This window comes from Ovis aries, chromosome 14 (genome assembly GCF_016772045.2).
Source record: "Ovis aries strain OAR_USU_Benz2616 breed Rambouillet chromosome 14, ARS-UI_Ramb_v3.0, whole genome shotgun sequence".
Lineage (NCBI taxonomy): Eukaryota > Metazoa > Chordata > Mammalia > Artiodactyla > Bovidae > Ovis > Ovis aries.
The window spans coordinates 2,897,033-2,912,459 of record NC_056067.1 but is presented as its reverse complement, the minus strand read 5'-3'; the positions used below and the strand labels follow the sequence as shown (position 1 = coordinate 2,912,459).

General features: G+C 39.6%; 1 protein-coding gene across 1 annotated transcript in view; it reads right to left on the bottom strand.

Annotated features, from left to right (window-relative positions):
- Nucleotides 1-15,095, bottom strand: part of CNTNAP4 (contactin associated protein family member 4) — a 288,013-nt gene extending 272,918 nt beyond the window's left edge. The window contains exon 1 of the mRNA XM_004014917.6: nucleotides 14,729-15,095. Within this exon, the coding sequence (XP_004014966.3) occupies nucleotides 14,729-14,813 (85 nt within the window). The 5' untranslated portion in view covers nucleotides 14,814-15,095. The remainder of the gene's footprint in view (nucleotides 1-14,728) is intronic.
- Between the last annotated feature and the right edge of the window lie 332 nt (nucleotides 15,096-15,427).

Below are 15,427 nucleotides of genomic sequence, written 5' to 3'. Positions count from 1 at the left end.
CAAAGACGTTGAGCACTTCATGACATTGACCTAGGTAAATGCATTAAGATACTTAGAGAACCACAGGCATCTTAAAGACAGCCATATACCACTAGAAGTGGACACTGGTAAAGTAAGAAAATTTAAAAATCAATGACCAACCAATTGGTTCTTAATGTTTAAATAACAGCACATCCACTTGATAAGTTATGAAGAACCATTTAGAAAGACAAAGAATATTTTGCCACAAGAGAAATGCACTGGAGAGGATAGGAAAACATGCAAAGGAGAAAACACTGGTGTGAACAGATGCTCCATTAAGATTGACTGCAACAATGTATGGCAAACATCTGTCCCAGTTTTCCAAACGAGGAGGGCATCCTGCAAACTCTAAATTAGACAAATTTTAAATTGAATTTAAAGAAGTTATTAGGATGATGATTGTTCATTTGTTTCACTTATGTTTTGTTTGTCTGTTTTTTGGCTCGACATAGAAGACATCCCAGGGGAATAAAAAGAAAGAATTTGTGTGCTCTAGGTTTTACAGATTCGAAGCAGAAAAGTGCCTGAGGAAACGCACTGCAAAATCAGCTTTGAGGAAGGGGACATGAGAAACACAGGGAGCAAATCACAACACAACTGGAGCTCAGTAACATAAAGGAGAAAAGAATTTGGAGGGGATAAAATGATATTTCTGATAACTGCTGTGTGAGGGTAGGTGATAAATGGAGAGGTGATTTTAATAAAGGGCAGTAAATTACCATCTTATCTATGCCTAAGATCTGCTGGAAGGAGTATTTAGAACGGAATCATGCACTCGGGAAGGGAATGACTTGCTTCAAAGATCCAAGACTGTTGTTATATTATGGGAAGGCTTCTTTGTTTTATCACTACGATGTAATCCTGTACCGGTTATCAGCAAGCTTCAGGTAGAGGCAGTGAGAGCGCACAGGCTCGGATGGAAGGAAGGAGAGAACAGTCAGTGGAGGCAGCTTCTATGACAACCAGCCGTGGGAGCCAAGGGCTGAGTGCACTGCATGTGGTCCCAGCAGCACCACTGAGGAGGGCTCAATTGGAAGACAACTTAAAAAAAACCAACACTACAGGATGACTTCACTCGCTTGATGGGTTTCAACAGGTCAGAGCAATGTATCTCTCGGATACCAGGAGAAGATACACTTTCTGCAGGCAGTTGAAATAAAAGTGAAAGTCAAGTCGCTCAGTCGTGTCTGACTCTTTGCCACCCCATGGACTGTAGCCCACCAGCCTCCTCCATCCACGGGATTTTCCAGGCAAGAGTACTGGAGTGGGTTGCCATTTAAGCACTTATTATGGACTGAATTATGTCCCTCCCCTAAAAATCCATACCCTGAAGCCTGTGCCCCCCATGTGACTGTATTTGGAGGCAGGGTCTTTCAGGAGGTACTTCAGGTTAAATGAGATCATAAGGGTGGGATCCTACTGGGATACGACTGGTGGTCTTTTAAGAAGAGGAGACACACACCAGAGCTTGCTCTCTCTCACCCTCTCTCGCTCTTTCTCTGACCGATCACAGAAGGAAGGCTGTGTGAGGACATAGCGAAAAGGTGGCCACCAGAAGCCAAGAAACGAGCTGTCACAAGGCATCAACCCAGCTGGCACCTTGATCTTTCATTTCCAGCCGCCAGAGCTTTGAAAATATAAATTTCTGTTGTTTGAGCCACCTAGTCTGCAGGGTTTTGTTATGACAACCCTAGCAGACTAATACAGCTCCCTAAGGGAGCACACCCCTGAACATGGGGAAGGAGCCGAGTTTTGCCAGCAGAGTCTGAGGCTGGAAAACATTACTAAAGCTGCGGAAAGATCTTTTGGACAAGACACCAACGATTACAGGACAAAGAACAAGAACTGGAATGGGTGACTGAAGAGCTGCGGCACGTCAACCTCCAGCACTTTACCCAGCAGACGGGGACCAATGTCACCGTTTTGCTCACGGAGCTCACTGAAGCGGAGGCCCCGCGTGCAGACATAGAAACAGAGGCGCCATTCCAGTCTGGGTCTCTGAAGTGGCCTGGTTCCTCTCAGCAGCTCCCCAGGAATCTGTGTGTATTCTGCAGAATCCTATCTTGTCTGGTTTTAACCCTGAAGGCATACATATATAACATTACCTACCTTCAGGGGAGAGACCCAGGAAAGGTACCGGGGACTCTGAAAATTCCTTCGTTGATCTTGTGCCAACGGTGAAGAATGAGGATCTAATTCACAGGCCACCGTATCTTTTTTCTGTCCTAGGTTGTATGCTACTTGGGTGATTCTAAAGGACAAAGAAACTGTGCTTTCCCACATCCACAGTGCTGACATTTTTGTCCAGCAGTAGTACCGCAATATCTTCGTTTTTATTTGTAGCATTTTGAGAGCATTAGGAAAGTATTATACTGTGTGCATGTGTAAATAAAACTGTGACTGAAGAGTGAAGAGAAAACAAAATTGCAGATCGCCTTGATCGGGTCGATCTGCCATCTGCAGAAAGGAGCTGGTATTCCTTTCTGATTTGCACTTGTTCAAGCCCCTTAGAACTTGTTCCTGGAAATACTGACTCAGAGAAGGAATTTAGACAGAATGGATAGGTCCTTGGGTATCAGGGAGCAAGGGTAGGGGGTTCTTGATGTAATTCAGAGGAGAAAACTTACATTTATATTTTCACTGGATAGTGTTTGATACTTTAGTCCAACTAGTAAGGAAGAGCTTGTTGATAAAATGCAAGTGACAGAATCCTTGGAAGACACAAGCATATTACCTTACGGTTTATCATACCAGGGAAGGAACCCTGAGAACAGACAAGTGTGAGTTCTAATACTCAAGAGAGGTGATTTCAAAGGCTCATGGAGAAGATGAGTGTATCCCATTTCAAAGAGCAATGGATCTGGCATCATTAAAGTTGGGTTCAAGCCCCAGCTCCATCCTTTCTTACTCAGTGACTTTGGAAATACCTCCTAAATTTCAATTTCTTAGTTTGTCTAATAGTGATAATATTTGCTTCCCAGGCCTGCGAGGTACACTCCACCATCGTGGAGTCCGCAGGGCCCAATGTAAAAGGAATATTTGCAATATTAATGATAATTTATGTCAACATGTGTGGAAAGCTATGAATTACAAATGAAAGTCCCAAATGTATACCACGAGGGGGAATAAACATGAGAGTAATCTTTAAAAAGTGATGATGTTTTACAAGAAAATGTATTTTTTTAATATGTGGAATTAAAAGAGGAAAACACAAGTTCAGAACCCATTCATGCTTGTCAAAATTACTAAAGGCAATGAAAAACGCTTTGCATATATTTATAGGCAAAAGAAAAGCAAAGAAACTACAGGTATGTCTTTATTAATAAAAGTTAATGATGAAAAGAGAAAATTGATTTCATTTTTCTTCTACCTTCCATAAAGGAGAAAAATCTTTGAATGAGAAAACACAAAATAAAGGAATTGAAGTGCAGGATAAATAAAGGAGTTGAACATTTCTTCCCAAAATGTGGCAAGAACTTTGCAATACGACTTCCCAAATTGAAGGTGATGACCTGGGAGTTGCTACAGAGATGAAGGGGCAACATGATGGCCTAGAAAGGGGAAGATGCTAATACAATTTTATATTTATGATGTATTTTTTGTTCACCTGTCTACTGAATGTTCTCAATCAAAATTGATCTGACAGTGGCCTATCAGATGACATTTGCTATAAATACAAAAGGAAGCAGAGACAAAGATGTATTTTCTTAAAAAAAAATCAGATTTGATACTCTATGATGAAGAATAGGTGAATGAACACTCAAGGTTCTACTGAATTTCTATTAGGAGGATGGAGAGAGGCGAGGTGATTTGATCATGTAAGACTCCACAGAGGAAGGAGGTGAGGCTAGGTCTCAGTGGAAGTTCTCCAGGAGGATTTAGAGGAAGTGATTGAAGGCAACCAGGCGAAGGGAACAGCAGCTGGAAAGACCAAGTGACAGAGGCTAGAGCAGTGGTCCCCAGCCTTTTTGGCACCAGGGACCGGTTTCACGGAAGGCAATTTTTCCACAGACTGGGGCTGGGGTATATGGTTTCGGGATGATTCAAGCACATTGACTGTGCGCTTAATTTCTATTACTACATCAGCTCCACCTCAGAGCATCCGGCATTAGATCCCAGAGGCTGGATCCCTCTAGGCTGGAGGACCCTTGGGCCGGGCGGGGGCCGGGGGTGGGGGGGGCAAGACTGGGAGGGAGAGAAAGCAGTCAAGACCGACAAAAGGGATAAGCAGATTCAGAGGAGGAAGTTATTTGTTTGCTACCCTAGTAAGTTGGAATTTCAACTGAAAACACCTAACAATGAAATACAGCTATGAGACAAGACTTGGTTTCTTTTTTGATAAAAGCCTTGAAACACTGATTAAAAACATCAATGCATTTTTATGGAAGACATACCTAAAAATAGGATATATGTGTAAGTATTTAAAAATACTGCATGAGTCACAGGAAGTAGTGAGGGAGGAAGGGGCCGGCTGCCTTGCCAGTCTTGTCGGCCAGATCAGCCCTGGCAATCGTAACGATGGCAGATGCCACAGCCGGAGCCCCTCACACCCAGCAAAGTGAGCAAGGGAGGCTCGATTCTGCTAACTCAGAACAAGCGGGCCCTGCTGGCATCTTCTCTAGAGATGGTCTCAGTGATTAATGATACTGCATATACTCTTTTCATGCTGATCTATTTAATGTTGCAATTTATATATACATACACACACACCATGGGGTCGTTAAAAGTCGGGCATGACTGAGTGACTTCACTTTCACTTTTCATTTTCATTCACTGGAGAAGGAAATGGCAACCCACTCCAGGGTCCTTGCCTGGAGAATCCCAGGGACGGGGGAGCCTGGTGGGCTGCCGTCTCTGGGGTTGCACAGAGTCGGACACGACTGAAGCGACTTAGCAGCAGCAGCAGCACACACACACATATGTATACATAAAGCAAGGGAGAGAGAGACAGAAAGAGAAGGAAAGGTTTCTAAGACATGAACATGATCGTTTACAAGGCCACAGCAGCAGATATCTCAGTTTTATGCAGCAAGCATAGCAAATTATTGCGATCGTAACTTTATTCTTAGTACCCGAAATTTTACATCATATTTTTGGTAGCTTCCTTTTTCCATTTCTCTAGTGGACATTTGACTATGAACCATTTTATTTTATCACATTCCACTTTGTGATTTGATCCTATAGGTTGCTATGAAGTTAAGAAAACAGAAGTTATCTAAAGTGTTTGCTCTTTGCTTTCTTCAATCTATCTTAGGGCTTTCTCCAAACTTTCTCTCTTTTTGTGTGTTTTAAGAAGGACTACACAGCAGCGCTCTTGGTAAAGAACAGGCCTGCCAGTGAAGGAAACAAAAGATGTGGGTTTGACCTCTGGGTCAGGAAAAGCCCCTGGAGGAGGACATGGAAACCCACTCTAGTATTCTAGCTTAGAAAATCCCATGGATAGAGGAATGTGGAGGGCTACCATCCAAAGGGTTGCGAAGAGTTGAACACGACTGAAGCGACTTAGCACACATACATCTTATGATACTTAAGAAGCTGTATTATGACATTTTAGAGGCGCACGGTGTTTTCTTAAGAGGATTATAATACAGGCTCCATGTTTAAAGTACAACAGTTCAAACATCATACACAGAATGAAACAAAAGAGCCTAATTGAGCAGCTTTATAACCTTGACGAAAATTCCCTCAACACCACTTTAGATAGAATTGCTTTTATTTTAGCAATGCTCTTTTAATTAAGTCCTAAACATCTAAAACATGGCAAATGTAAATATGTATTATAAATCCTTAATTATGAGGATCACTAAGCATTCATGCAGCTTTCTGCCTTGGAGATAGATTCTTTTTGTTTAAAGTCAGCCAAAATTGAGAGATAAAAGTGAATGATGTGAAAAACGCAAAGTTTGTTTAGAATGCCCTGTCCCTTTACCACGTTGTCTTTCAGAGTTATATTCTGTTTCCATTTACCTAGTGATTTTTAAGTCAAAATCTCTCCTGCCATTTTCTCCCTTCGTTGCCATGTTCATAAAGACTAGCACCCTGAGACTGACTGGAAGTTAAGTATTGGCGATCGTAAGGTCTTCATGGCATTTCCTAGAAAATAAAGCACTTTGGGGTCACAGAAGATCCCTCTGCTTGGGATAAGTTTAAATCGGATGCAAAAAGACCTCCTGCTATTTTTTTAATCCCACATACTGTTTTTAAACTATACGGGAGACTATTCTGTGTGGCAGCAATAAAATAAAAATCTTATTATATATCCCAACAATACTTAATTGAAAACGTGCCACCTAGGGGAGTATTTTCCATTTCTCTGTCAACATGGCCTGTTTCCCAATCCCCACCCACAATGTCCTCCAACATCAGTGCGCACGCACGTGCACACACACACACACACACACACACACACACACAGTTTCATCTCAGCAATTCATTTCTCTCACAGACCATTCTGCATCTAGTTCCTTCCTTGTGTGTATCTACTGACGAACAAATCTTAAAAGACAAACACATATCACTACCTTTCAAAACCAAACACTAGTCTTCAAGATCGAAATACATAATCAGGGTTTCCCCAGTGGCTCGGTGGTAAAGAATCCACTCGCCAATGCAGGGGACACAGATATGATCCCTGGTCCGGGAAGAACCCACACGCCAGGGAGCAACTAAGCCTGTGCATCACAGCTACTGAGGCTGTGCTCTAGAGCCCACCCTCCGCAATGAGAGACACCACCGCGGTGAGGAGCCTGCACACCACAGCTAGGCAGTGGCTGCAACTAGAGAAGAATCCCAGGTAGCAACCAAGACCCACCACAGCCAAAAGAATAAACAAATAGATAAAATTATTTTAAAAATTAAAAATACATATTCGATCTTTTAGAACAAAGCTATTAGACAGTCCAGAAATAAGTTGAACTTTCCCAAATTTTCTCAAAAGTCTCTCCTTGGGTTCTGAAACACAAAGGTAACTGGTTCACATTAACAGGAAGATGAGGGGCTCTTCGCTGTGGGCTGCTCATTGTCACCCAACCTACTAATTCCAAGGCCTGCAACCAATTCCTAGGAGAGTTTATCCATGCCCTTCAATGGACATTCAAAAAATCTCTCTCTATACGTTATAACTTCAGAGTTAAGTCTGAAGTAAATGAAATTACAGGTTGTAGTTTGTCTTAAAACTATACAGTAAATGTAATTTAGGAAAGCAGTTGAATTTATATATTCACATGCTGTTTCTAAACTAATACCAACCTGTGGCCTCATTTGTAAGTACCATAATTGCCAGTGAGGGAGAAAAAATATTGGTTACAGAAACAAATACGTCTTTTACAATTTAGAAGCATATAACATCTTAATCTAGAGCACTGCCAAGTAATAAGAGGTACTTAATAAAAAAAAAGTAATTAGAGCTGTAGGCCAACTGATACATATTACACCCTTTTTTCCTTTGTGATTTAAAAATCTTAGAGGTAAATTTCTTCACTGCTCTATTAAATACTTATGGCATAAAAAATTTTATAGTTACTAATTTTAAACTACTTAAAATGTCAAATGTTTTCAGGCTTCACTCACTTTTCCAATTATTACATTGGAATGACTCATTAACTGTAACATAAACAGGCTCATTTTTACCTCCTGTTATGCTATTTCTCTGATTTTATGACCAGAATACACTTTTCCGTGAACCATGACAAAAATGCACTGGGAGAAAAAAAATGAAGCACATACTCTTCCTCTTCCAAATGCCAACATAACTCAGAAGAACTGAAGTAATGACAATTTGTAATGCATTTTGCAAGTGAATTATTTACCATTAAGTAATAATTGTAGCTCCTGGTACCATGTATGTGAATGCCCAAAAAGACATTCTAGCAAAAACTTTATCCTTTCAAAGTCAACTGGCAAGCAAAAATATCTCTACTTGTGCAATAGTATATCTGATCATGGTTTTTACCAACACAGAGTGATCAGCATCGTGGAAGGTATAAATTCTCAGATAGTAAACAGAGAATGATAGTTCTAGAAGTCAAATAAATAAACACATGGATACGTAATACATGCCTAATTGAAGCTCACAACCAGACAACAGCAGCCTTAGAACTCATTGAAGAAATCTAAATTTGAAATCTCAGACACCGGTTTCCCTCCAAAAGATAATCCAATATCAATGACATCTTGGTTATTTAGAAATACACTTATTGTATCTTAGCCTTACGGGTAAACTACCTATTATTTCTCAAGAAATTTTGAACTTTCAAAAAAAAAACTCAAAGACTTCAAATTATAATATTAATATTGTAGATGATTTATTCATTTAAGTATATTCAGTTAATTGAGGCTTTTTGATGAGTTTAAGGACTTTTCATCCTTCTAAAGCTCCATTTTGTTTGCATTTTATTTGGGGGCATTTATTTCTCTTTCTGAGATTCTTCTTTTTAAAGGGGCCAAAATCAAACTGACCTTAGCATTTGATGCTACTATTCAAGACATGCTTTTAAAGATCTGTTTGTTAAAGAGTATTTCTGAAAGTTACCAACTGAAATACCCATTAAAACAATGATCCAAATATTCTATGAGGATTCACCCTTCCATCACCAAGAACACAGCTCAGTTCACCTCATGATTATGGTTAATCCATGAAACCTCCCCTATTTTAAGCACATATTCTATGACAGTTTCATCCTTCCTTATCATACTAGTCAACTTGAAAAACTGCAATAATTCTAGAAAAATATGAAATGTTACTGAGGCCAAGATTTCTAAATTAATAAAAATGAAAAAATAAATAAGCTAAAAGCAAGAATGGAAACACCAGGCTGCTGAACAAATCCAAATCTGCATTCTTTAATATTAATATTTCACCAGAAACATTCACTACCAATCTGAATACACATATCTCAGATTTAACTAACAATGTTGGATAAATTCTTATTATTTTCCATACTGTTTTCAGGAGCGAAGTCATTATGGAAACTTAAAAGTCACAGTGGAGGGAAGGAAAAGATTTTTTTAGAGGACAGAGAAGGACTTCTCAAGTAACCTGACTAATCAGTCATATGATTCATAAGTTGACAACATTAAGGCCCTAATATGACTTATCTAAGGTAAAAGGGATTCAGATTCTAAATGTAGTATCAAATTGTGAAAAAGAGATGTTTGCAAAGCAAGACTGATATTCTATTGTAAAAAAGTTCAGAATCCTGTAAACGACTGTCATTATCCTTTTTTATCTATTTACCATGAAGAGTCATGAATCCACTCATCACTCTTGTCAATGTCCAGAGTAAGTCCCATTAAGGAAGTTTTATGAGACTGTCCTAGGCTGACATGATCTGGAAATTGGTCTTTTGATAAGACAGAAATCTTCAGTAGCCCTGGACCATTATAAACAGTTTTATGAAAAATAAATTAACATATAGCCATTTATTTTGGGGAAAATGCTACAATGAAATTTCAAGGAAAATAATTTTTAAAATATAATACTCTATTATTTTTTAACTCAGACTTCTAAAAAACACCATAGTAAACAGTATAAAGTAAATAAAATGAGGCCACTCATCAGTATTTGGAAAGGAAAATTAAATACAATTCCAAATAGATAAAGCATTCTTATAAAAATTAATTATCTTTGGCATGAGTAGGTGAAAGGCACCTGCTTAATTATTATAAATTCTCAGTGGGCAGTGCTTAAATGAAACTCTACTTTTCAATTTATTATAGAAAGTTTGCCAATTTCAGAATTTTTAGGAAGCTACTGTAAAAGTCATAAGGACAAGAACACTTCCCCTAAGATGATTTACTTCATACAATCAGTGATTTCAAATGCAAGTTCCTGATAACTATTGAGTGGAATATTTTAAACTCATGAAAGTATCAAATAACAATAGAATTTTCATTCAAAATATCTAAGATGTAATTACTCATACACTTTATTGAGCTTCTTATACTAATGGGATTACTTGAGATTGAAAGTGACTCTTTAGCAGCCAAAACTGCTGAAACTTTGCAAATAGTTATAAATAATTCATACCCGTGGAAATAACAAGATTTCTGAAGGATAAAGTATTTTAAAAGACATATGTCAAGAAGATGCTAATGAAGGCCTTTTCTGTTATGTGTGTGCTGAGTTGCTCAGTTGTGCCAACTCTGTACCTCATGGATTATAGCCCGCCAGGTTCCTCTGTCCATGGGGTTCTCCAGGCAAGAATACTGGAGTGCCATGCCCTCCTCCAGGAGATCTTCCCAACCCAGGGATCAAACCCAGGTCTCCCGCACTGTAGGCGCATTCTTTACTGTCTGAGCCACCAAGGAAGCCCTTTTCTGTTATAGATTCTGGCAACTGTATCATTACAGTCCACACTTTAATTCTTCAGGAGTGTATTTGTATGCTAAATAATTAAGACTAAATTTTAATTTTATCATAGCAGTATGTAATTTATCCACTATCCAGGTCATATCATTATACTGTATTTTGTATTCTTTAAATCAAAGGTCAATGAACTTTTTCTATAAAGAGCTAGAGAACAGATAATATTATGCAGATTCTTATATGACAAGAGGGAATTCAATTTTAAAATGATTTTATTGATAAAATTTAAAATATAAGAATAATTAAGTATAAAGTTTTGCCATACAGGTCTACTAATGAGAAGAATGAACAACTAAAATTTGAATTTAATATGATTCTCTCATGCCACAAATAATCCTTCAGTTATTTTTTTTCAAATATTTAAAAATGTAAAAACCCACTCTTAATTCACAGAATATGACACAAAATAGGCAGTGGGCAAGACTTGGCCCATGGGCTGTATTTTACCAACCTCTGAACTAAATATTACATTATCTTACAAGGGATATTTTACAATCCTATTGTTTTCAAGGTAAATTAATTCAATCTTGATACAGACATTGGCTTCCATAAAGAATTGTTTATATATGATATAGATTCTGAAATTGATTTTAGAAGACATGAAAATGCTTTGTAAATACTTAGGGTAAGCACTAGGTATCATATGGAAGTCATGTGTTCGATCGCCTATTGGCTACGAGCTGTATTATCTCCACAGCTGGAGGCTGCTCTGCTCAGAAATGATTTGAGATGCATACAGTCAGGGAGGGGGAATGCACCAAATTGATGAAAACAAATATAGTACTGCTGTTAGAAAAGTGAGTCAAAGTTCAGGCTCACCTTTATATCCTGAGGCCAGCTATTTATGTATTACATCATATAATTCTATTTTATCAGTACTTTACTCTTTTTGTATTCTGGTTATTTTTTGCTATGGAAAAGAATTTGGGTGGAGGAAAAGAAAGAAGTTTCTAGAAAAAAGTACCAGACTGAATTTCAGCAATTTGAGACTCTGACCAGTAGCAATTAGGTGATATCCCAGAGCCCCCAAGAGTGATCATCTACTTAAGTCATGATCTTCATCTCCTGTTAATTCTAACATACTCTTTAGTGCTTCTTTCAGGTAGATATCAGATACAGCCTTTATTCCAAACAGCAAAAGAAAGAACACAGCAAGAGCTTAACCTCTAATTATGTCATTCAGAAGATGCTTGGTAAGCATTAAAACTCTCAGTGTGTCTGAAGCCAGAGCTTCCATCACATAATGTGCAGGGGTAAAAAGCAAAACTCCTAACTTGCCTCAAGACTAACACCTGTTCTTCCATCACATCAAACCCCCCCTTAACAAGGTCTTAGTGCTCAGAACAAAACTGGGTTCATGAGAGCAGTTTAAAAATAGATGACTCCCTTCTCAGTGCACATGTCTTACTTAGTAGCAAGTGAGGAAACCAGTAACAGCCTGTGCAACTTATCAAAGCGCAAGCCCTTCTGGAAGAGTCTGTCTCTAAACTTTCATGGAAGGAGCCCTTCAATACAATCACAAACACCTTGACCAGAACAAGGAGGACAGACCTGGGGCTGGTTCAACACTTCTGAAACATCAAGTACGGTGCCAGCAGGCAAAGAAGGTGGTCGGTTCAACATATTTCATCTTTAGTTAGAAGAGGAGTAGTAAGCCACCAAAGATGTGGAAGCACGTGGGCCCAGTGGTTTCTGCTTCTTTATATAAACATATGTTCACACACACAAATACATACACACGGACGTGAATATCTGTGTGAGCATTTTCACAGAATCCTTCTACTGTAAAGTCACCCTGTTGATTAATCGCATCAACTAACATTGAAATTAAAGTTGCCTCAGCCCTGAGCTGTCCCTGGTGCAGGGATGCTGTCCTGTGCAAATGTCCACACTGGCAGCCTTAGGCAGTCTTGGGCCGATGCAACGGACAGCCGACTTGCCTACTGACGAATCAGCTGTTCCATGTCTTTGTATTCACCTGAGAGACTGACCTTTAATTTTCTTTATTTCCACTCAGTTCTCCCCGACTTTAATATGGGTGTTCAAGATTGATTCATGTTTTAATATAAAAGTCTTGTCCAAAAGAATTATTGGAGTTATAATACTTTAAAAATACTCATGCTGGCATGCTGGTTGATGGTCACTTGTCCGTACACTGAATTTCAACCTTTCTGGCAAACATATAGACTTGTTCCTCCAAAAAAGATACAACCTATGAAGCACCATGACTTGGTAACATGTAGACCTTGCTTCCTTCACACACCAAAATATCAAATGTTAAAGAGTGAAATGAAATTGGGAAATGAATTTTTCTTTTACATCTTTTGCAACAAATTATATTATCAATGTGATAGTTACAAGAAATTGCTAAGTGCACCTTTAATTATCTGAAGTCATTTTACCTGTATTTATGACACTTCAAGAACAGTCAACTCTGAAAATATATTGGTAACCAAGAATTCCAACTTTAATATTTAAATGTCCCTAAGAATTTAAGAACCTATAGGTTCTTTAAGTTTATCCAATGTGTAAAAGAGCATTAAACGACTTCCTGAAAAATAAGCCCAACCAGAGGTAAGCACCCACAAACATTCTACTCTTCTCAGATCTTCTAGGCAGCTCATCTTTCCTCTGAAGAATATACATTACAAAGAAAGCTACTGGAAGTCATTCTGCCTTTTATTGGACTTCAAGAAAGCAAACAAATGTAAACAAGTAGCCCAATCAGTTCCATTAATTGATGATAAACTCAAACAGGCAATGTATTGGAAAGACAAGACTGCCTCTAGGCCAGACTTTCAGCTCTGCTTTTCTTAAGGGAAGGACGCTTCAAATGATGTGCTTTCCATTGTAAGAGTGACCTCTAGTGCTTCCTTTTTTACTGAACTTCAGTAGTTGGAAGATGTATTATGCCTTTTCTACAAAACTTTCTCTGTGTGTGTGCAAGTGGGTCTGTGTTATTATTGTTTATTGCAAATGCTACTTTTACAGCATCCCAAGATTTTGACTAGGTGAAAACATGCACATTTTTTTGACTCACGGCATTCTTACACTCACAAATGAAAACAGAGACTGAGACACAGCACAGCACCCGAGCGAAGCCCTCTCCCTTCAGAGTGATAGATGCACCGCACCATTAAATGAGTTAATAGTGACTGGAACCATGAAAGCACAGTGGCCATTCCGTGGTAACGAGCATCTGACTTTTGCCAGTAAGGTCATTTCCAATGTTCTTCCCACATCAGAGTGCTTCAGTGCACTCAAGGGATGTGCCCAAGCGAATGTCTGGTTACTGGCTTATTTGTGTCCCCAAACCTAAAGCTGGTTGAACAATAGTGACACAAACTCTTGAACAGGCCTTACCAGCAGATAAGCTTTTCCTCTGAAGTACAAGAAAGAAAAAGTCATATTTGCTGAGCTTGTTGATCATTCATCAAGAAGGGGGAAATTCTCCCATTTAGAGATTTTAGGCCAAATATAACTTTTAAACTTTTCTTCTCTCTAATAAAAACTGGATGGAGAGATCTCTGCCAAATTATTTCAGATGATACTTACATTAGAAATGAGGTCTTAAATAAATCCTCCCTCATACCATTAACTCAGAATCAGAATATTCAATCACAAATTTATGAAGCTACAAATTCAAGGATAGTACTTCTGAAAAATCACCTGAGTGTATTTTCTTTAAGTGACATTCAGGGCTCAGGTGCTCTCTCAGCAATGCTGGAGTCTCATTCTGGTGGCACTGAGGACGCAACTCCGAGTATCAAGGTTCACCTCCCCGATTCTGCCCCTGGATTCTGCAGCACCTTTCAGTTATTATCCTGGCATCATTTTAAAGGCGCAGCCAGCTACTGGTCTGCCAAAGCGCAAACTTCAGAAATCTAAGCTAATGCAGCATCATGCAAAGTCTGCTAGTTGTTTTCCTGCTACACATAATTCCAATTAAATTCAGTAAACCTAAAAAAGGGCAGAAATGAAGAAAGGAACATTCACTGGCTATTCCTTGGTTCAGATGCTAATTTAATGCTTTACTAGAACTTGAGCTTTCTCAATGAATACACAAATACCAGAGGATAAGATTCTGTTCACAGACAAAAAAAAAAAAAAAAAAAAAAACCAACAACGAGAAATGATACTTGGCATATTCTGACCAGACCCAGAGGAATGACATGTGCAAACCCAGTCATATTCCCAAGATTTTTTAAATGATGCTTCCTTTATAGCAATATGTTTTGCAGCAGTCCGAGTTGCAAACAATAATCATTAAAAAAAAATAACAGAATTAAAGTTTTGCAGAGAGGGCCCCCTGCAAGTTTTAAATCATGTATGTATACTTACAGGAATTCCCAGCTAAAACCCTGTTCCAATTTGGAGCAGACAGCAGAAGTAGCGTCTTGAGGACCGCTCCGGTGACAGACCCCATGTTCACGTTTACTGGGCTCCCCCAAAAGATCCTGAGTGGCTCTCCGACCGCTCCAGTGCTGTTCTCAGTCCCCCGCCCAGCTCTGTCTGGGTCTTCAGCACCTCTGGGTCGCTCAGTCTCCCTCCTTCTCTCTCCCTCTGAACAGCACCCCTCTCTCTCACTCACAGACACACACACACACACACACACACAGACACACACACACACACACACGCACGCACACCACAGCCCTGACTGCTCACTGAAAAGCGCCCAGCATCTTTTCTAACAAGCATCCACACTGCCGAGGCCACGCCCACCCCTCGCAGCCGTGGTCCCAGAAATTGGCAGCCTCGTCCCTCCTCCGAATTCGCAGCGGCGCCCGGAGCTCCACTGCGCGCTGCGCCGCTGATGAAAGCTGGACCTGGAGGCGCGGCCTGCTGCTCCCGGGCCTCCTCGGGGCTCCCTCCCCGTCTCTTCTATACTTCAATAATCCTTAACCCTTTTCTCCCCTCCGGAGATGTCAGTGGGGGGCGGGGCGAGGCGGTGGAGCCTCCTGATTTTCCGAAGGTCTCGCCTTCAGCAAAGCCAGTCAACGTACTGAGCTAATTCCTGATTATCCGGGAGTGCATCCA